Below are 23,748 nucleotides of genomic sequence, written 5' to 3'. Positions count from 1 at the left end.
CTCCATATATTCAGATACAGTGCCTTTAGTCTTGTCTTTTTAACATTTTTACACATTTTTTGTACCATGGCCCTATTTGCTGCTAGTCCTCATTTCCTCTGCCTTCCACTTTTGCTTTCTATTTTTCTGTCTTTCATTCCTAGCTGTCAGGAGGGGCAATTGCAGGGGAATTTGTAATTGGGCATTGGTCAAGTATGCTATGTACTGCTGAAATGCAGAATCTTTGATTCGCTCTCTTATATCTCCCTGCTCAGGTTCCCAACCCCCTGCCACTCTTAGTTAAACCCTTCCCCACAGTACTAGCGAATACCCCTGCAAGAGTATTGGTCCCAGTCCCGCTGGGGTGCAACCCATCCAGCTTGTACAGGGTCCCATCTTCCTTGGAATCGGTCCCAATGCCTCACAATCTAAGTCCCCCCTTCATACACCATCTCTCCAGCCACATATGCATCTGGTCTATTCTCCTATTCCTGATCTTGCTAGCACGTGGCACTGAGATTAATCCTGAGATTACTACCTTTGAGGTCCTGCTTTTTAATTTATTTCCAGCTCCCTATATTCTACTTACAGGAAATAAATGCCAAAGACTAGCTGCTGCTTCATCAGTGAGGAGGGAAAATAGAACACGTCACACCTGACTGCTCTTGCATACTTCCCTTCAGTTAAGTTTAAAAAGGAAACACCTGGAAGCATGTTGTTTGCTTATTGCTTAGCTGGGGGACAGTGCATGCAGCAGGGGAAGAACACAACGATTTATTCAGCAACATCTTGAATATATACAGTTAATCTCATGTTAAAACCAGCTTGAAATATTGTCAGTGTAAAACCACTGTATTACATAACCAATCAGCACAAAACAGTTTCTTAATTCACGAATGGAATTTAATTTTTATAAACATAGGATCTAAACTTTATGTAGATAATTCTGTATAGTCATTTCTAGATTATTGAATTTCAAAAGACAGTAAGCTTGATAAGAAGTTAAAACACAACAGTTCACACATTTCAGCAGAAAAAAAAGATAGAAAGAAGATTAGAAACTTGCCCTCACACAGATCCTCCTGCAACCCACCTGATAATTGTGCATTTCAGCAATACACAGCATACTTGACCAATGCCCAATTACAACCCCCTGCAATTTCCCCTCCCAACATCTATATAGTTGAGAACAAAAACAGAATTACCTGGAAAAACTCAGCAGGTCTGGCAGCATCGGCGGAGAAGAAAAGAGTTGACGTTTCGAGTCCTCATGACCCTTCGACAGAACTTGAGTTCGAGTCCAGGAAAGAGCTGAAATATAAGCTGGTTTAAGGTGTGTGTGTGGGGGGCGGAGAGATAGAGAGACAGAGAGGTGGGGGGGGTGGTGTGGTTGTAGGGACAAACAAGCAGTGATAGAAGCAAAAATAAAAACAAAAAAACTGCGGATGCTGGAAATCCAAAACAAAAAAAGTGATAGAAGCAGATCATCAAAAGATGTCAACGACAATAGTACAATAGAACACATAGGTGTTAAAGTTAAAGTTGGTGATATTATCTAAACGAATGTGCTAATTAAAAATGGATGGTAGGCACTCAAGGTATAGCTCTAGTGGGGTTTTTTTTATAATGGAAATAGGTGGGAAAAGGAAAATTTTTATAATTTATTGGGGGAAAAAAGGAAGGGGGAAACAGAAAGGGGGTGGGGATGGGGGAGGGAGCTCACGACCTAAAGTTGTTGAATTCAATATTCAGTCCAGAAGGCTGTAAAGTCCCTAGTCAGAAGATGAGGTGTTGTTCCTCCAGTTTGCGTTGGGCTTCAACGCAAACTGGAGGAACAACACCTCATCTTCCGACTAGGGACTTTACAGCCTTCCGGACTGAATATTGAATTCAACAACTTTAGGTCGTGAGCTCCCTCCCCCATCCCCACTCCCTTTCTGTTTCCCCCTTCCTTTTTTTTCCCAATAAATTATAAAGATTTTCCTTTTCCCACCTATTTCCATTATAAAAAAAATAAAAAAAAACCCCCACTAGAGCTATACCTTGAGTGCCCTACCATCCATTCTTAATTAGCACATTCGTTTAGATAATATCACCAACTTTAACTTTAACACCTATGTGTTCTATTGTACTATTGTCGTTGACATCTTTTGATGATCTGCTTCTATCACTGCTTGTTTGTCCCTACAACCACACCACCCCCCCCACCTCTCTGTCTCTCTATCTCTCCGCCCCCCACACACACACCTAAACCAGCTTATATTTCAGCTCTTTCCTGGACTCGAACTCAAGTTCTGTCGAAGGGTCATGAGGACTCGAAACGTCAACTCTTTTCTTCTCCGCCGATGCTGCCAGACCTGCTGAGTTTTTCCAGGTAATTCTGTTTTTGTTTTGGATTTCCAGCATCCACAGTTTTTTTGTTTTTATCTCTATATAGTTGAGACTGGGAATGCAGTGGAGCAGAGACAGAGTCTAAAACACCTTCAACATTACTAGAAGCAATTAAATAATCAAAGTACATCAAATTTATTTATGCTGAGATACTTTTTACATAATGTTAAGCTCACTGTGGGGAGGGAGCAAACAACTGCTCAGGTTACTGAGTGTAGTGAAATCAATGTATTATAGATGTCACCACACATAACAAGCAAAGCAAGTCTTCCCACCAAATGTCTCAATTTTTGACAAATTGAACATAGTTAACAATTCATTTTTAGAAGAATACTAAAACAAAAACATATATATTTAGTTAATCCCCCTAAAATCAATGTTATTTTGTTCACAGGGATACATAAGTTGCTTTTTACCTTAATTACAGCAATAACATATGGTTTAAAAACATTCTACCCTGACTATAAGCACTATGTTAACTGACAATGTAACAGATTGTAGGACTTTTCAGATTAGCTGGCCTTTAGTGATTTAAACTAGCTCCAAGGATGCTGATTCAGTTAAACAATTGCCTCTGCAGATTCTGACTATGCATTTGCCTAGAAAGTTTAATCATAACACAAAAGACCTGTGTATTGCCCTGTGAATTTGATAAACTAAACATAGCAACTTTTCTTGAAGTGACCAATTGAGATGGAACATTTTAAGGTTGCAATCTATTTGAATATCTACAAAAGGTTGGTTCCTGAACATTTTAAAAAAAAATTAAACAGCCTAGTTTACTTCTTGTATAAATATGCAACACTAATCAAGTTTTGTGGGGAGGTGCTACCTCAATTAACCAGCTTACATGCAAAGGTTCATTTGATCTCTATTATCTTTATTTACACAGCAATGTGAATTCACTCTCATTTTAAAAGCCAATCTAACTCAGGACTGTAAAACAGCAAGGTAATCAAGTTCTTATGAATTAAAGCTTGTCTGTACTCCAAAAGTATCCACGTCATTAGTGTAGATTTAGAGAACAGTAAGAGTATAATAACTGATTAAGAGAGTTAATCTGAAACTTAATAAACTGCTACATATTTCTGATTTGAAAAGCCCTTAACAAATAGATCAATTGTATTTTATTCATTCTTGTACCTTTTCATTGAAGCAGTCAGTCAGATTTTGAACATAGGTTCGCATTTCTTGATAAAATTTGTTACGGTAACCAGGGTCAGAAGTATCTTCCAAGTGTTCAATTGTGCATTGTGAACTCTCAGCTAACAGCTGGATCTTCTCATGCTCTCGCTGGTGTGAGCGGTAAAGCTCCTGCAGAGACTCCAGTCTGAAAAAAATATGCTGAACAGTTAATAAGCAGGTTTGGGAAGAGGTAAAGACAGAAAATGCTACAAATGCACAGCAGTCAGTTCAAGACAGAAACATTTTGGCCCGAATTTTTGTGGAAACGAAAGAGCTTTTCACCTCTATCCAAAATGGTGTCAGAGCCTTAATTCTGGAGCTCCCACCACCACCCCCCCCACCCCCAAACCAAACCAACACCCGTCAATTTCACCGGAGAGTGGAGGAGGGGACAAACACAGGCAGGTAGTTTGCATGTCCATGTTTCATGGAGGCAGCTGTACATGTAAAAATGTGACTGCCTTCAAGCAACTGCAATTTTCATCAGTGGGAAGTCCAAAATGCAACTCAGGGGCTTTAGGCATTTGAGCAAAAGGTCTAAAGCTGAAGTTCTTTGGAGAGGTAGGATACCTTTTGGAGAGGTCCAGGCATCCCTTTGGGAAAGGTCAAGTGCCCCTTTGAGGTTGTTAAAAGTAGACATTGATGTGCATAAAATGTGGATAACCTCAGTGGAAATGTCAAGGCATTTAAATCCTCAGTCTCTTTCAATTTAATAAAAATAGCGAAATTGCAAGCGGGCTAAATCTGCCGTTCTCATCCCTCTCCTCAAAAACCAACACTTGACCTCACCTCCTTGCAAAGGACTGTCCCATCTCCAGTGCTCCTTTTCTCTCCAGAGTCCGTCAATGTGTGGTCACCTCCCAAATCTTTACCAGAAAGCCTTGTTCGAATCCTTCCACTTGGGTTTCCACCCCTGTCCACCTTTTTGAAACAGCACATTTCAAAGGCAAACCATCCCTCCTCGTCCTTCTTGGCCTGTCCACAGCCTTTGACATGGTTGACTGCATCATCCTCTTCCAACGCCTCTTCACTGTCATCCAGCTGGGTGGGGCTACTCTCACCCGGTTGCATTCTTATCTAATCGTAGCCAGACAATCATTTGCAATAGCTTCCCTTCCTGCACCTGCACAGAGGATCTATCCTATGTCCCCTCCAGAAACTGCCACTCGGGCAACATCACTTGAAAGAGCAACATTTGTTTTCACATTTACACTGATGACAACCAGCTCCACCGCACCACCATCTCTCTCGACTCCTCCATTATTACTAAATTAACAGACTGCTTATCCAAAATATAGTACAGGACGAGTAGAAATTTCCTCCAATTAAATATTGAGAAGACGGAAGCCATTGGTTTTGGTCCCTGGTTCAAATTCCGTTCCTAACTACCTACTCCATCTTTCTCCCCGTTAACAGCCTGAGACTACGCAAATTTGTTCAGAGCTTTGGTGCCATATTCGACCCCAAGAAAAGCTGCCGACCACATATTTGCATCATCACCAAGGCTGTATTTCCACATCCATATCATTGCCTGACTTCGCCACTGTCTTGGCTCATCTGCTGCTGAAACCCTCATTCATGCCTTTGTTAGCTCTAAACCTGACTATTCCATTGCACTTCTGGCTGGTCTCCCACTTTGAACCCTCAGTTGACCATGTCAAAACTCACCAAAGTTCATTCTCCTATCACCCCTTTGCTTGATGACTTACATCAGTTCCCAGTCAAGAAACACCTTGATTTTAAAATTCTCATCCTTGTTTTTAAATCCCCCATGGTCTCATCCTTCCTGATCTCTATAATCTCTGTCAGCCCCACAATATTCTTGAGCTACCTGCACTCATCTAATTTTGAGCTCGAGCATCTGCGGACTTAATCATTCCACCATGCCGTAACATGCCTGTGCCTTAAGCTCTGGAATTTCCTTCCTACAACTTTCCGCCTCTCTCCTCCTTTAAGAAACACCTTAAAACCTAGCTTTTTGAGCAAGCTTTTGGTCATCTGTAGCTCAGTGACATATTTTGCTTCAGAATGCTCCCGTGAAGCACCTTGGAACATTTTATTATTCTAAACGTGTTAAATAAATAAGTTGTTGTTGTTGAAGTTTTAAAATCCTATCAAATACAAACATATGAACAAGGAGCAGGAGTAGGCCATTCAGCCTCTTGAGACTGCTCCACCATTTAATAAGGTCATGGCTGATCTAAAGACTCACGAACCTCGGAAAAAAAATTTCACCTTGTTGGGGGGAATATAGGGGTACAGTAAGAACTTATTGAAAGGGAATGAATTATTTAAAATCTCCAAGTACATTGGCAGTTAAAGGTTTTCAGACGAACCTTGCACAGCCTTAGGGACTGTAAACAACAGAAAGGCCTTGGGAGCCGGACTGCAGTCAGAGCATTGGCAATAACAACTAAAATTAAGTGTGCTCTTCAACAGATAGGGGAAGAACAGATGGTCCTAGGAGGGAAGGCCTCTGCCTGGGTGAAAAATAGGGACGTATGATGCATGTACCTGTTACCAGAGATGTCTGTTTAATGTAAACCTATATGTTGACGAAATCAGAATCTGGAAACTGTTCTTGTACGTGACCAATAATGTATCAATATGTTGAATACTTGTAATTTAGAAGAGTACTGTCTCAAGCTGTATTGAGATGGTGCTCCCCTTGCAATTGCTCGAATAAACAATCGTGACCTGTACCTGAGATTCCTGTGGTCCATTTGTCAAAGTGACCACAACACACCTCATCTCCATTTTAAATGGACGACCCCTTATTTTTAAACAGTGACCCCTAATTCTAGGTCCTCCCACAAGAGGAAACATCCTTTCCTCATCCACTCTGTTGAGTCCCCTCAGGATTTTATGTTTCAATCAAGTTGCCTCTTACACTTCTAAACTCCAGCGGATACAAGCCTAGCCTGTCCAACCTTTCCTCATAAGACAACTTGCCCATTCCAGGTAATAGTCCAGTAAATCTTCTCTGAACTGCTTCCAATGCATTTACATCCCTCTTTAAGTAAGATGACCAACACTTTACACAGTACTCCAGGTGTGGTCTCACTAGTGCTCTGTAACTGAAACATAACCTCCCTACTTTTTACTCAATTCCCTTTGCAATAAATGATAACATTCTATCAGCTTTCCCAATTTCTTACCCTGCATACCAGCCTTTTGTGATTCATGCACTAAGATCCCTCTGCATCTCACAGCTCTGCAATCTCTCACCATTTAGATATGTCTCTTCTATTCTTTCTGCCAAAATGGACAATTTCACATCTTCCTACATTATACTTCATTTGCCAGATGTTTGCCCACTCACTTAACCTATCTATTTCTTTTTGTAGCCTCCTTATATCCCTCTTCACAAATTACTTTCCTACCTATCTTTGTGTCATCAGTAAATTTGGCAACCCTCCCTTCCACTTCCTGATTTACAGCTATTTCTGGGATGTTAATTGTATCCTCTACAGAGATGACTGATGCAAAATACCTGTTCAATTCATCTGCCATTTCCTCGTTTCCATTATCAATTCTCCAGACTCACTTTCTATAGGACCAACTCTCACTTGGTTAACTCATTTCTTTTTTAAATATTTATAGAAACTCTTACTATCTGTTTTTATATTTCTGGCTAGCTTTCTCTTGTACTCTAATCTTTCCCTCCTCATTAATCTTTTAGTCTTCCTTTGCCTTTCCTTAGATTCTGTCCAATCTTCTGACCTTCCACCTATCTTTGCACAATTATATACGTTTTCTTTAAGTCTGATACTATCTTTAACCTTTCTAGTTAACAACAGATGGTGTGTCCATCCCCTGGACTTTTTTTTACCTGTTGGAATGTATCTATTCTCTATATTCTGAAATATCCCCTTAAATGTTTGCCACCGCATCTCTATTGACTTATCCCTTAACCTAATTTGCAATTCACTTTAGCCAGCTCTGCTTTCATGCCTTCATAATTGCCCGTATTTTCATTTAAAAACATAGTCTCAGACCCACTCCACTCTCCCTCAAACTGAATGTAGATTTCAAGCATATTATGGTCGCTGCTACCTAAGGGCACCTTCACTATGATTAATTAATCCCATCTTGTTGCACAATACCAGGTATAGTATAGCCTGCTCTCTGGTTGTCTCCAAAACTTGCTGTTCTAAGAAACTATCCCAAAAACATTCTATGAACTCATCTATGGCTTTTGCCCATCTGACTTTTCCAGTCTATATATAAATTAAAAGCTCCCATGGTGAAAGAAGAGGTAATTAAGACACTAGAAGAAAATTGATAAGGAAGAAGTATTGGATAGGCTATCTGTACTTACAGTTGATAAGGCACCAGGACCGGATGAGATGCATCCAAGGATACTGAGGGAAGTGACAGTGGAAATTGCATAGGCGCTGGCCATAATTTTTCAGTCTTTCTTGGACTCAGAGGTGGTGCCAGAGGACTCCACCCTTTGTCAACTAGGCTACCTTTGCCCATCTGACTTTTCCAGTCTATATGTAGATTTAAAATCTCCCATGACTTTCTGACAAGGTCCCTAACATTTCTTCGTTATGCTCCATTCTACCATGTGGTTACTATTAGGCAGCCTGTACACGACTCCCACTTCTTACCTTTACCATTTCTCATCCCTACCCAAACCATTTCTACATCCTGGTTTCCTGAACTTAGGTCATCCTCTCTTATTGTGCTAATACCATCATTAACTAATAGGGCCACCCTTCCACCTTTTCCTCGCTTCCTGTCCTTCCTAAATGTCCTATATCCTTTAATATTCAGGTCCCAATCCATGTCCTCCAGCAGCCATGTCTCTGTAATGACTATCAAATCGTACTTATTCATTTCTACATGCACACTCAATTCACCTGTTTTGTTTCGAATGCTTCGTGTATTCAGATACAGAGCTTTTAGTTTTATCCTTTTATTCTTTTTATAACCTCTAGTCTCATCTGTTGATTTACTGTTAGATTTGTACTCTCTATCCCTTCCTGTCACGGTCTGTTTTTCATTTCCCGTAATAATTCTTTTTCTTTTGCCTTGTCTCTACTCTTTGATTTACCACACCTTCCCAAGTTTGTACCCATGCCTCCACCCCACTTCCCTACTTATGCAGTTCACAAGAACATTGGTCCCAGCACGGTTCAGGTATAGACCGTCCCAGTGGTACAGATCCCACTTTCCCCAGTATTGGTGCCAGTGCCCCATGAACTGGAACCTACTTCTCCCACACCAGGCTTTGAGACATGCATTCATCTCCATAATCTGATTTGTCCTGTGCCAATTTGCATGTAGCTCAGGTAATAATCCAGAAATTATGACCTTTGGGGTTCTGCTTCTTAATTTGACTATGCAGAATCTCCTTCTTGGTCCTGCTTATGTCACTGGTACCAACATGGACCATGACGACTGGCACCTCCCCCTCCCATTGCAAGTTCCTCTCCAGTCCACAGCAGATGTCCCGAACCCAGGCACTGGGCAGGCAGCACAACCATCTGGACTCTCACTCTTTGCTGCAGAGAATGATGTCAATCCCTCTGACCATACTGTCCCCTACAACCACTACATTCCTTATAACTCTCCCCGCTTGAACGGCTTCCTGTACCACGGTGCCGTGGCCAATTAGCTCATCCATCCTGACACCTCCATTCTCATCCAAACAAGCCAAAAAAACCTCAAGCTTGTCAGACACTCACATGGGCCGAGACTCCTGCCCTCTGGGTCCCCTTACTTGCCTCACGTGCAGTCACACCCTCCTGTCCCTGACCAAATCAGAAGACTCCATCCTAAGGGGTGTGACCACCTCCTGGAATAAAGTGTCCAGGTAATTTTCCCCCTCCCTGTTATGCTGCAGTGTCTGCAGCTTGGCCTCCAGCTCAATAACTTGGAGCTGAAGTTCCTGCAGCCACAAACGCTTACTGCAGATGTGTTTGCCCTGGATCACACCGGTATCCAGAAGCTCCCACATCCTGCAATCGCAGCACATCACCTGCCCTGCCATCTCCAATGTGTGTTAATAAATTGCTAATTTATTAATTGTAATTAATAAAGCTTACTCTTCCCAATAGGTTTCAGCACTGCCAGTAGACTTTACAATACTGATAAAACAATACGGTATTTACAATACTGATAAAACTGATAATACCAATTATTGATTTACCTGCTCCTTCTGCTGCAAAGTGGAAATCAAATACTGGAGGTTGAAAAAGAGTAGAAGAGAAAAAAAAGCACCTCCTCCTCATCCTTCACTGAAACTCCTCACTCAGCACATTTTACTTCTTGCAGTAAACCTTACCTAAAGCAATTCTTTCCCCCTATGCACTGAATTCCCTCTTTGAACCAAATTCCCAAATATTCTCACTCGCTCTCTGTCCCACTCAGGCCGAAGTTTCCCCTCTCCGACAGTGCGCCTCTTACTGACTGTGTGCTTTAAAAGTCCGTCTCTTAGATCGAGCTGTGATGAGTCACTCTCTAGCTTGACTTCCTGCTACAGTAATCAAAACCTATTCAGACAAGGGCTTCAGGTGATTGACAGTTAACTGCCACTAAGGCAGTTACCTGTTTAACTAGGCTATTTAACTTTCTTAAAGGCTGCTAGTTCTAGGTCAGAATCTGACTGTTACTCTAAAATTGAACTTGAAAAGATTTACCAGTTGAATTCCCACTTTGAACCAAATTCCCAAATATACTCACTTGGTCTCTGTCTCATTCAGGCCGAAGTCTCCCCTCTGTGACCGTGCACCTCTTGCGCACAAAAGAAACAAATGGAACTGAGCACAGAAGTGTTGTCCAGCTAAGACATAATGGCATATGGCTGGCCTAAGGATTATTTTGAGTAAGTTTGAAAAGTTCAATACATTAACTATACTTCACTGAAAATCCATGAAAGAATTACCTTCCAGACATTATTGATAGTTGAAAAATTTGGTTGTCACCCTATGATAAGAACATTTTCAGTAAAACACAAATCAATCTTTAGAATTGCACATAAGCTGCCCTTGAAAAGTATGGCTTTTAAATAGAAACTCTGTCCACTACACTATGTGTGAACATGGTTTCAGGAATATAAAAAGCAGTCCTGGTGAAAATAGTGAATTGTCAGGCATGGCTCAATGGTAGCACTTCGTCTGAGTCAGGATGCTGTTAAATTCCCACTCCAGATAACTGAGTGCATAATCGAGGACGACACTTCAGCATTATATTGAGTGCTTTACTTTGAGGTGCTTTCATTCCGATGGGCTTTGGCTTAATGTCTCAGTCTGCCCTCTCAGGTGCACATCAAAGATCCAATGCACAATTCAAAGAAGAACAGGGCATTTCTCCCTGGTGTCCTGAACTAATACTTATCCTTCAGCCAATATAAGTAAAAAAGATTATTTGGTCATTAACTGATTGCTGTTTGTGCACAAATTGGCTGTCACATTTTCTTTAATACTGACTGCATGTGAAATGTATGCAACGGCTGTGATACACTTGGTGACATTGTGCACTCATAGAAGGCACAATATAAATGAAGGGCTGAGCCTAATAACCCATGCTGGTCTTGCAGTCTACCAATTAGCTAATTCCAATGGCATCATTGATCTCTGCAACCTTTGGGTTAGGAAGAGCTAATCAACAAGAGTACTAGCTCCCAATTATTACACAGTGGCCTTTGTTGAAAGTTCATACGTTTGGATGTCAGTAGAGAGTAAGTGCTACTATAATACTTCCTTCAGTAAAATGACCTGCAGGCACTCCCTTTCTAGGTTTAAAGATGAGGAATGGCCAACCGAGTGAGCTATCACAGGGCTGGGCACTCACATTGCTATATCCCAGCAAAGTGTCACAGTCTGGAAGAGGTGGGAGTGCAGAAGATTGCTGTAAGAAAGGGAAGGGATTATGTGCTCAATCCTTTAAGATCATTTCAATGCTCAGTTATTATAATGCAAAACCCTTTTTATATTTTGAAGAGTACAATTTGCAACATGAATGCTTTTAAAAAATAGTTAAAATTAAAAAGAAAAACTGAACATACTTAATGGTCAATCGCATTTTGACAGTTTCCAAGTTGATTGGTGGTAGCTTTCTCCAAGTTTCCAACATTGTGTTCTTAATGAGTGTACTCGGCTTACTGGCTGTCTCAATATCTGGTGACTGAGAAAAAACTTCAAATTCATTGAAAATAAGGCTACAAAGATATATATATTAAAATGATATTTTAAACAGGCGAACTGCAATATCATTTCTGCAAGTAAACAAAATGTATAATATTATCTATACTTGGAAAAGATGACTGACAACTTAAAATAGCTAACAGCCAAAAAAAACTGACATCTCAAAACAATGTACTGTACAAATGTTAAAAGGCCCTGCATCGATCACCAAAACCACTGCTCCAAGATGACTGAATTACTTAAATAACTGATGTTCAAGACTTTTTCTTGTATTAGGGATGGTATTCCATAATTCAGTTGTTTTTGAGAAAAATGAAACCTAATAGCCTCACACATAATATATAAAAAGCAGCGGTAAGAGGAACATGAAGCCCTTATGACTTCAGCTACAGCTACACTTGATAAGCCATCAATTATAGGGAACAAAGTAAAGGTCACAAAAGTGACATTTTGTAATGTAGGATTTAGACATTTTGAAGATAAATTGATCGCTAATGATATAACATTTCCTAGGGAAGTCCGAAAGCATGTGACCCAGGGAGTCTTGACTTTTGACACTTTTTTTGCTCCATTTTCTAATATTTTGAAGTTTCATGAAATTCAACACCAAAAATTGGGGAGAAGAGATACACTCAAAAGAAAGCTCTGGGATGCTGAAGAGAGGGAGCTCAGCTTGGAACCACCAAGGATTGCCACTTGAACCAGTTTAATCTGGTGTTAAGTCACTTTAGTCCAGTTTCTTATATTAAGTCAACTTTAGATCAGTGACTGAAAATGCATAGCAATGGGCTTAAGTAAAAACCCACATTCTGGTTGTGTTTGGTTGCATGAGGATGTGAAAATACTAGAGGCAAGAATTCTACAATTCAAAAATTTGGCTCCATTTACGTTATTCCACTATGCATTTATATAGCGCCTTTCACAACCATCTCAAAGCACTTTATAGCCAATGAAGTACTTCTGAAGTGTATGGATCAGATAATCTGTTTTTGTGATAATAGGTTGAAGGATAAATATTGGCCAGGATATCAGGACAGGAATAAGTCTGCTGCCCTTCTTGATATTAGTGCCATGGGATTATGTCCACTCAAGCAAACAGATGAGGCCTTGGTTTAACAGTTTAACTCTGACAGTGTGGTGCCCTCTCACCACTGCACTACAGTGTTAGCCTTGATTTTTGCGAAGTCTGGGAGTGAGACTTGAACACAGAACCTCTGACACAAAAGCAAGAATGCTTCCAACTGATACACTCAAAGGATGCCTGGAATCACAAGTTAAGACCACATGGGTCAGGTAAACGTGAGGTCCACATACAGTGACTTGATGCCACTGTGGGGAGATAGCAAATAGAGAAGGTTAACCTCAGCAGAGTCAGAGATCTAGAACTATACACATGGAATCCTGGTGAGCCGTGACCTTGGGCTCCCCACAAAAAAACCAGTACAGCGGTATGTATCTTCTTTTTCAATCTCTCAAAACTTTAAAGTTTGTCATTACACTGAAAATGAACAGCTGAAAAATGTCATATGCTAACCACAGTCATGAAGATTTGATTTCACCCGAGTTCTGGTTTGCGTGGGCATGTCACCACCAGGGATCATCAATATTCTTCTTCATTTTGGATTTGTAAACAATAAGACAAGATAAGGAAGGTGCTTTAACTATTCCATTCCATTCTAATTAGCTGCAGAATACAAATGCATCAAACCTTACTGGAAATACTTTTACTCTTTGGATTTGCTGCTGCTCCCACAGTTTCTGATCATCATCCTCTTCTTCACTTTTTAAACTCTCATCATCACTTTCATTTACACCTGAAATTATCAAGGTTATAGAACACAAATAATAGGAGCAGGAGTAAGCTTCCAGTTTGTTCTGGTGTTCAATAAGATCATGACTAAACTTCCACATCTACTCCACTTTCCTGCTCTATCCCCATATATCCCCGAATCCCTTAGTGCCCAAAAATCTATCGGCCATGGTCTTCAATATATTCAACGATTTAGCATACATAACTTTCTGCAGTAGACAGTTTAAAAGATTCATAACCTTCTGAGTAAAGCCACATATCCTCACCTCGGTCTTAAATGACCAACTCCTCGTTCTGACACCATGACCCCAGATTCTAGATTCTCCAGCTGGGGGAAGAGTCTCAGAATCTATCCCTTCAAACCCTGGAAGCAAATGTATATGGCCAAATTTGATTGATTCCTGAAAATTTTAATTACTTTCACAGATTTTGAGGCTAATGGGTTAGCTGCTAGTTGGGACCCCAGTGGTTACTTGATCTGCAAGTTTATCTTGCAGTGATAGAATGTTATACGCCCAAGTTCCATTTTATTTTAAGCTTTGCTCTCAATGTGGGTCATGCTGAAAAGGTCACATTTATCGTCGAATTCTAGTTGCCCGGAGAAGGTGGTGGTGGTTCTTCTTGAATTGCTACATCTGTTGTGACAATAGTGATTGCACTGTGGCCTTAAGCAGGGAATTCCAAGTCAGTGATGAGGAAGGAACAGGGATGTAGGTCTAATTTAGGGTAGCACATGACTTAAAGGTGACAGTATTCCCAAAACCGTCAATGTGATCACCTCTCTTCTTCTGAACTCTAGAAAATATAGTCCCAATCCACTCAACCTCTCCTCACAAGACAGTCCTCTCAACACAGAAATCAATCTAGTGAACCCCCACTGTACCCCCTCTAAGGCAAGTATATCCTTCTTTATAGATGATATAGCATGAACCACGTAGAATTAAATTTTAGAAATTATAAATGGAATAGCCTTCAAATGGTGCTATATGATAACAATGAACAATCCTACTTATACAACAGAACAAGAGAATTTCAAGATCAAGTTCATTACAGCCATTCCCCTTCATTTTCAACAGTACTACCATTAAGGAGTTACTTCCTAACCACTTATAGCCTCTCTACCATCTACAAAGCACAAATCAGAAACATGATCGAACACCCAGCTAGATGGGCAAAAGAACATCTAAAACGCTCAACAACATTCAGGATAGAACCAGTTTAGTTTATTGGTGCCCCTGTCACTGGATAGAATATGCAATGCTTTCTTTACTGGTACACTCTGACTGAAATATGTTCAGAATGCACTGCAACAAAATTACTTCAACAGCATCACCCTTCGCTGTGACCTCTACCACGAAGAAGAACAAGAGCGACAAAACTGTAGGAACGCTGTTTCCTACAAGCCATGTGCTACCCTGAATTGGACATATATCCCTATTTCTTTCCCATCACTTCCACAATGTCTTAATTCCATGCCTAACAACACAGTGCAAGCACCATCGCCACAACAAATGTAGCAATTCACAAAGAACCACCACTCTCTTCTCGGGGAAACTAGAAATAGGCAAAAAATGTGGACTTGCCAGCATCACACACATTAAGCACAAATTTTAAAATAATGTCCAGAAAAATATAGCTTAGATTATCAATCAGATCAAGAAAACACTGAGGTCCCAAATAGCAACTAGTTCATTAACCTCAAAATCTGGAAAAGTGATCAAAATTTTCAGAAATTGATTAAATTTGACCATATACAATTTTCACCCACTTGGCAATACAACACAGCCTCGAGAGCTGGACAGCCAATTGCGAGCAGTACCTGGCAACACATGCCATCCTTTGCATCCAGATTTATCAATCCACAAATATCATATCTAGGGGATTTAAATTGGCATTACAAAATACATCGGTGGGGTTAGATTACAGGATAGAGTTGGTGCTGGATTGGATTTCAAGGCAGAATCCATTCTCATTCAGGAAAGCGAGTGAACATAGAGTCATACAGCACACGAGGCCACCCTTCGGCCTATCATGCCTGAGCAGGCTCTTTGAAAGCCTTCTCCATTTAGTCTCAGTCCTCGGTCCTTTCCCCATAGCTCTGCAAAATTTTCTTTGTCAATCATCCATCCAATTTCTTTGGAAAGTTAACCAATGAATTTCCTTTCTCCACCTTTTCAGGCAATGTATTCCAAATCATAATAACTTGCCACACAAAATAAATTCTCGTTCCAACTGTCTTTTGCCAATTACTTTAAAAGTCCCCTCTGGTTACCAAACCTCCTGCCATGGCTTCTTCTAAGTCGCATGCTGCAAGTGTTTGAAGAGGGGAGTAAAAATAATGCTGGATTGGGAATGGTCACGAGGCAGCAGTCGCACAATTGCAAATGTCAGGGAAAATGTGTCCGCTTTATATCTTGCCATACTTGCAGAATGAAATCGTTAGAACATCTCCACTTGGTAAAGACCAAGATGACTTCTGAGCCAAAAATTTAAAAAGTCAGTTCTTTCAACCTTTGGATTACAGCTTATTAATAAATTTCAGCTCATTACTGTGGGTTCTTGTACACGAGATCCATATACCATTAGACTATTAGGGCTGAACTTGTTCTCTTATTGAACAATTTAACCTTTAACTCATCTCACTTCTTCCAAATAAAAGGTGTTGCTACGGGTACCCACATGGGTTCTAGCTATGCCTTTCTTTTTGCAGGATATATCGAACATTTCTTGTTCCAGTCCTGCTTGGGCCCCTCCCTCAACTCCTTTTCTGCAACACTGATGCCTGTATTGGTGCCCTGTACTGCTCTCACGTTGAATGGGTTCCTCGAGCTTACGTTGAATGAAACTTAACGTAAGCTCGAGGAACAGCACTATATTTCAATTAGGCACTTTACGGCCTTCCGGGCTCAACAATGAGTTCAACAATTTCAGACAATCGTGGTGTCCATTTTGTTTCCTTTCTTTTGCAATTTTTTTTCCTTTAGTTTTGCTTTCAGTCAGCAGCACGCCTTTTCTAGCTGCACCTCTTGTTTTTTTCCCTGCCCCATCACCATTCCATTTGGCCCTGAAAGACTAACTCATCTGTCTTTCAATCTCTCCCGTCTTTCACATTATCACAGACCTTCCTTTTGTCCTTGCTCAAAACCCATTACATCTCTAAATTTTCCCAGTTCTGATGAACTTGAAATATTAACTCTGTTTCTCTCTCCACAGATGCTGTCATAACCTAAGTATTTCCAAGATTTTCTGTTTTTATTTCAGATTTCCAGCATCCGCAGTATCCTGCTTTTCAACTATTAGACAATGGTCTATGTCAATTTTGATTGTTTTATCAATCAATCAGAAACGAAGAAAAATCAGGAATTGTGTGATCAAGTAACTCACTGCCGTTAATGGGACCTTCACATGTACAATTTGGTCGCCACATTGCATCAGTGGATAAACTTCAAAAGGTACTTCATTGGCTGTGAATCACTTTGACACATCCTGAGATTGTGAAAAGCAGTATATAAATACAAGTTCCTTTTTCCATAACTGCCCATATCATTTACAGGTATGACAATATGTGGACCCAGAGTCTTACCAATTACTGCCGCCATTCTCTGCCTTTGTGTTTTCAGTTGCTTGGTGAAGTCAATCCTTCTCTCATGATCGTCAAGCTCATCATCACTGATTAGATCTTCTTCACTCAATTTCAGCACTGAAATATCGCCCCTTCCAGACGACTGGAGAGGAATGAAGTCAGCTTGGGCTCTAGCCATCTGTCGCTTTTTACGGGCAGCATGGATGTACCTGGAGTTTGGAATATCACCTGCACTGAACAGAACGCTTAGTGAGGACAAGAAACAAAATCGATATAAAAGTACAAAATGCAATATTTTAAATCTAATATCATAAAACCAGGATTTTAGTTACTTTGACTCATGGTTTGGTTACAAATCCGTACTTTTAAAACCATGGTGACATTCTTGAACACACTTTGTCAGCCAAAACACGCCATAACCATTTACTGAACGCAATTACACAGGCAATGCTCTACCGCTTTTGTAAGTTATAACTTATAAAAGATTTATTTATATTGTAAATGATTTTCATTTGGACTAAACTACAGCAGAATGAAAAGCACTAACCAATCCTGAGACAGAAAACAAATTATATTAATGTTCTCCCATCTGTCACAGTGAACGAGGGGTGCAATGCTTATCAAGGTTATAGAATGAAAGCGTGCATTTATATAGCTCTTTTACCATAGTAAAATATCCCAAGGCACTTGACAGAAGCATAATCAAACAAATACTGACACCAAGCCAAAAGAGATATTAGAACAAGTAACCAAATACTTGGTCAAAGAGATGAGTATTAAGCAACATCTTCAAAACACAGAGAGGTAGAGAGGCAAAGGAGTTTGTGGAGGAAAATCCAGAAATAAGAGCTTAGATGGCTTAAGGCACAGCCATCAATGGTGAAGGGAAGCCAATCAGGGATCCACAACTGACCAGAATTGGAAGAACACAGAGTTCTCAGAGGGTTAAAGGACTGGGGGAGGTTATAATAGCAGAGGTGCAAGGCCATCGACTGGATGTGGCAGAACTGATCCATTGGCTGTGGGGTCACTTGGCTCTGTCTATGACATGTTGCTTCTACTGTTTAGCACGTACATAGTCCTGTGGTATAGCTTCAGCAGACTGGCACCTCAATTTTATGTTTGCCTAGTGCTGCAGCTGGAATGCATTCCTGCAGGGTCAGTCCCCTGCCTAGATGGTAATGGTAGAGCAAAGAGATATGCCAGGCCACAAGGTTACAGGTTGTGATGAAATACAATTCTGCTGCTGCCTCATGCACATCATCTTTGTAAATCTTTTCTGAACTTTATTCAGTGCTTCTACTTTTTTTTTTATATAGTAGAGACCAAAACTGTGCACAGTGCACTAAGCGCGACCTGGTCATACCAGGGATAATGTGGAAGGAGTAGAGAAACTAGGATTATTCTCCTTAGAAAGGAGAGATTTGATAGGTTAAAAATTGAGAGAGTCCGATAAAGTAGCTGCAGAAAAACTGTTTCCACTAGCAGGCGGGTTAGGAACCAAAGGACACAGATTTAATATAACTGGCAACAAAAATCCAGCAAGGAAATTAGTCTTTTTTTTATTTTTACACAAGAAATTATGATTTGAACTTACTACCTGAAATGGTGTTGGAATTAGATTTAGCAGTGACTTTTCAAAGGAAATGTGATATCTACTTGAAAAGGACAAACCTGCAGGGCTATGAGAAAAGAGGCATGTGACTAATTGGATAGCTTTTTCAAAGAAGTGGCACAGACACGTTGGGCATAATAGTCTCCTTCTGTGCTGTACGATTCTATTCAATGAACCAGCGTCACTACTTTTGAATTCGATATGCTGCTTATGAATACTATGCAGTGAACTCTGCAGCAAAAGTGTGTATATGAGCAATGATCAGACCCAGCTGTAGGAAAATAAGCTGCAAAGATGCTTTGTGTATAAACACTACTTGTCTGCAAATGAGAAAAGCAACTACTGTCCTAATCTCTTCTTTTATTTTACCAAACCAACAAGGGCAATAATATTAATGCTTATTAGCTGCATTTGAAATCCAAACCTGATCGTTTTTTGTGTTGGGATACCCTGGAAATCTGAGATTCATCAACTGTTGAACTCATCTCTTCTTCATTTTCTGTATATATTTGCACTGTCTCCTTCTCTGAACTGCTTCCTTCTTGAAATTTTGTCGGTGTAGAATCAAGAATTTGCTCATCTTGTCAAACAGAACACAATATACATTAGTAACAATAAACCTACATATGAATGACAGAACATAGTCCAAGTCAGTTGATTTATCACATACTGTGCTGTATTGTTCAGCCTATGACATCCAAATTTTACACAACTGTTTCTGTTCTGTCTGTTAAGCTTAAGTGAACACAATAAACCTTCAACCCGTCATTTTCGCTTAACTCACATGCTGAAGAAAGTTCCTTTTTAAACTTCCCACAGTAACCAAGTTACAATTAGAGATAAAGGCTCAATGTGCAGCAGTTTCAATGCCAGAACAAAAGATTAAAAAAGGGGGGTAAAATGGTATTAAGTAAAGGTCATGGTTTTTATGATATCAATGCATTATCTGCTCCATTGAAATTCCAACTTAGAACCTTACCCTAAGCTTTCAATTAGCGAAGGCTCTGCCACCAATGGTAGCTCTTGGAGGCCAGCCTAGAGGAGGTCAGAAGGTAACAAACGGTTGGTAATTGCCTCAAAAGTAGTGGGAAGGACACAAGATCCAGGACACCCAATGTTTCAGGAGTGGAATTAAGATGATTTGGTGATGGATAATGTGAGATATTGAAAGGTCAGATCAGGATACAACAGGATCCTTAGGTTGCACATAACTGGTTCAGCCACAATGAACAGAAGTGAGGAATTAAGTGTGTAGGGGATGGGCACAATAAGTGTTTTTGGCTGAAACCAACCAAAATGCTTTTGGTCTTCTCAATATTTAACTGCTCCTCATGGGGGTAGAGACACGAAACGAGGTATTGGAGGTACAGTGGATGTCTCACATTGCAATTGACCCCATGCCACCAGACAACGTAACTGATAGGAAACACATAAATGATTTTTTAAAAAATGGAAGCCAAGGTACTTTAGAGGTAATCAGGCAGTGGAGGGAATGGGGTGGGAGACAGTGGTGCAAGAAGAGAATGGAGAAATCATTGATATAAATGTGCTGACTGCTTTGGATAGGTAGGAGTGGAACCACACAAGAGTAAATTCACAAAGGTGGAATACAGTGAAGATGCAACCAAAGTGTCATAGAGTCATAGAGGTCTACCGCACAGAAAAAGGCCCTTCGGCCCATCATGCGCTGGTCAAACAAGGTACCTGACTATTCTAATCCCATTTTGCAGCACTAGGCCCATAGCCTTGAATGCCATGGCTTCGCAAGTGCACATCCAAATACTTCTTAAATGTTATGAGGGTTTCTGCCTCCACCACCCTTTCATGCATTGAGTTCCAGATTCCCACCACCCTCTGGGTGAAAAAATTATTCCTCACATCCCCTCTAAACCTCCTGCCCCTTACCTTAAATCTATGCCCCCTGGTTATTGATCCCTTCACCAAGGGGAAAAGTTCCTACCTGTCTACCCTATCTATGCCCCTCATAATTTTATACACCTCAATCATGTCCTCCCTCAATCTCCTCTGTTCCAGGGAAAATAACCCCAGTCTATCCAATCTCTCCTCATAACTAGAACTCTCCAGCCCAGGCAACATCCTGGTAAATCTCCTCAGCACTCTCTCTAGTGCAAGCACATCTTTCCTATAATGCGGATTCCAGAACCGCACTCAATACTCTAGCTGTGGCTTAAGCAGCATTTTATACAATTCCAGGATAACCTCCCTGCTCTTATATTCTATGCCTCGGCTAATAAAGGCAAGTATCCCATATGCATTCTTAAAATGAGAAAATGGAGTGAGGCAAGAAATAATAGGTTTGAGGGTGAGGGCGAGTGAGGAGAAGAGAAGATGACACAGCACAGACAGCTGATGATTTTAATCTATAAGTCCATACATAAGCTCCTCACATTTGGTGCTGGTGAGGATGGAGGCAGGGACACTATTTTGTGTTCTGCTGCTGCAATGACAGGAGCAACAATTTCAGAATACATACTTGAGCAAGGTCTAAGGGCAAATTAACCTAATTTGAATACAAGTTTTTAATACCACTGCAACTGTAAAGATTATTCAGAATAGAAAACTAAGTGTAAAAAGTCAAGTGCAGGGCTCGCATGAATTTCAATTCAGGCAGTGAGTAGCTAAGCCACTAATCCAAAGTTCACCCTATGCCAACAGCACCAAAAACACCGTAGTCAGCTTCAGCATCACAGAGTTAGGGAAGGGAAAGTCAGACAGAGTTTGTGCTCTTGTTGGAAATGTACATGTGTGGACATCAGCCAAGATAGGATCAGACTCAGCTGTGGTTCTGAATATCTGAGCAGCAGTCACTGTGAAGGCTCACACGTGAATAATAGGCAAGTACCAGAGGATGAAGAGTGTCTATGGAATTGAATCTAAGCAAGAGATGAGGTGAGAAAACAAAAATATGATAAAAAAGAAACCGTATGTGTGTAACAACAGTATAATTACAAACTATGAATAAGCACTGATTACTCCCATTAAATACAGCTACACAATCTTGAGGTTTATCTGAATTGTGGGTTACTAACAAAAGTACCAAAAAGTAAAAATCATGTTACTGAACAATAGGAATTCAAGTACCTATCACCAAGGTATATAGACAAGAAACATCCAGCTGAAAACATTACAAAAGAACCATTTCTGTTGAAAGATACAGGACTCCAACTGTTTTGGTGATCCTGATAAAGTTTACCTTTTGCAAGATCCTCATCTTTTTCAACATTATTCTGCTTTTCATTTTTCCAATGTGATGAAAACAAAATGGTGTTTCCAGTCTTCTTCACTTTAAATTCTTCTTCACCCTCTATATTTAGAAAAGATGTACTATAGATTACGTGGTTAGCTGTTAAAATGGAGGTGAATAAGGTTATCAGATGGAACGTCACATAGATTCTCCTCATATAGCCCGAAACTGTCAGGAAACAAATACATAATTGATACAATCAGGATCTCATGTTGTAGAGTGTACATAAGAAAACAAGATGCCTGCCTTTGAGGCACCAGATTGAATTTTGTTAGAACAATAAAATTCAGTAAGTGCCTTGCAATCCCACTATCAACTACATTTGGATTCTTCCTTGCACACAATGTAATGCTGGTTGTTCGGAAGTGCTTTGAGTTCCAGATGCTGATATTTCATTGTTGTGTGGTACAAAATTGAACTTACAAATCAGGATGGCCAGATTCAATTTCAGGTCTGTGCTGGGTTCTCACTCTTCACGTAGCACTCTTGTTGTCTGAATGTTGCTAAATCATGGCTTATGCCACAATACCACTATGGAGCAAGGTGAGGAGGCAGGCCCCAAGACTCAGCTCAGCCAGTTAGGAACCAGTGTTATTGGAATTACTGTGCACCCCACTCTAGCCACCCAGTCAACTGAGCTAACCCACCCCCTCCACCCTACCCTGTGCTGGGTTAGGCATTATAATGAGGGAAGGGCCAAGCTAGGTTCTTACTCCTCCTCGATGCTCAGTGACCCTTGCTGTAGTGTGGATAGGTGCACCATACATGCACACATCAGGACAGAATTTAGTGAGACCGAAGTCACTGACACGACAATATTTCCATCACTCAGTTTGCAGTCGCTACCTTGGTTCATTTGGAGAATAGTTACATGGTGAAGTACCAGGGGATTGCCGATATAGGACTATGCTTAAAGAAATAACAAAAAGTTGTTGATTTTCATTAAAAAAAAATGGGCCAGATATATATGAGCATATAGTATAGTGATACCAGAGGTTTTTCTCATAGACGTTTACAGCAAAGGAGGCCATTCAGCCCATCGTATCCGCACCAGTCAATATAGATCTGATTACACCCCATTTTCCAGTGCTTGACCAACAGCCCTGGAGGAATATCCAAATACTTCTTAAATGTTATGAGAGTTTCTGACTCAACCATCCTTTCAGGTAGCGAGTTCCAGACTCCCACCATCCTCTGGGTGAAAACATTTCTCCTCAGCTCCCCTCTTAGCCTTCTACCTCTTACCTTAAATCTATGCGCCCTGGTTATTGACTCCTCTACTAATGGAAAAAGTCGACCTTATCTATGCCCCTCATAATCTTATACACCTCCATCAGGTCCCCTCTCAACCTTTGCTGCTCCAAGGAAAACAACCCCAGCCTACCCAATCTTTCCTCATAGCTCAGACCCTCCAGCTCAGGGAATATCCAAGCTCTGAAGAAGGATCATAAGGACTCGAAACATTAACTCTGTTTCTCTCTCCACAGATGCTGCTAGACTTGCTGAGTTTTTCCAGCATTTTCTGCTTTGTTCCTGCACCCTCTCCAGTGCAATCACATCCTTCCTATGAGGTGACCAGAATTTCATGCAGTTGTGGCCTAACCAGCATTTCATGCAGGTCCAGCATCACCTCCCTGCTCTTATATTCTATGCTTTGGCTAATAAAGGCAAGTATCCCAAATGCCTTCTTAACTACCTTCTCTATCTGCCCTGCTACCTTCAGGGAACTGTGGATATGTATACCCAAGGTTCCTCTGATCTTCA

At 40.6% G+C, this 23,748-nt stretch overlaps 1 protein-coding gene across 4 annotated transcripts in view; it reads right to left on the bottom strand.

The window, feature by feature from the left end:
* LOC121278362 (intron Large complex component GCFC2-like) overlaps positions 1-23,748 on the bottom strand; it is a 54,602-nt gene that overhangs the window by 26,870 nt on the left and 3,984 nt on the right. For 2 of the 4 annotated variants that reach the window (XM_041188702.1, XM_041188704.1), the window contains exons 2-7: positions 21,934-22,083; positions 19,144-19,299; positions 17,105-17,332; positions 13,425-13,525; positions 11,573-11,691; positions 3,514-3,700 (exon numbers count right to left, since the gene is read on the bottom strand). In XM_041188702.1, coding sequence (XP_041044636.1) covers positions 3,514-3,700; positions 11,573-11,691; positions 13,425-13,525; positions 17,105-17,332; positions 19,144-19,299; positions 21,934-22,083 — 941 coding nt within the window. Of the gene's footprint in view, positions 1-3,513; positions 3,701-11,572; positions 11,692-13,424; positions 13,526-17,104; positions 17,338-19,143; positions 19,300-21,933; positions 22,084-23,748 lie in introns of those variants that run through there. The other 2 variants (XM_041188703.1, XM_041188705.1) reach the window with 2 other exon arrangements.

The sequence above is a fragment of the Carcharodon carcharias genome, chromosome 5, assembly GCF_017639515.1.
Source record: "Carcharodon carcharias isolate sCarCar2 chromosome 5, sCarCar2.pri, whole genome shotgun sequence".
Lineage (NCBI taxonomy): Eukaryota > Metazoa > Chordata > Chondrichthyes > Lamniformes > Lamnidae > Carcharodon > Carcharodon carcharias.
This window is presented reverse-complemented; position numbering and strand designations above follow the sequence as displayed.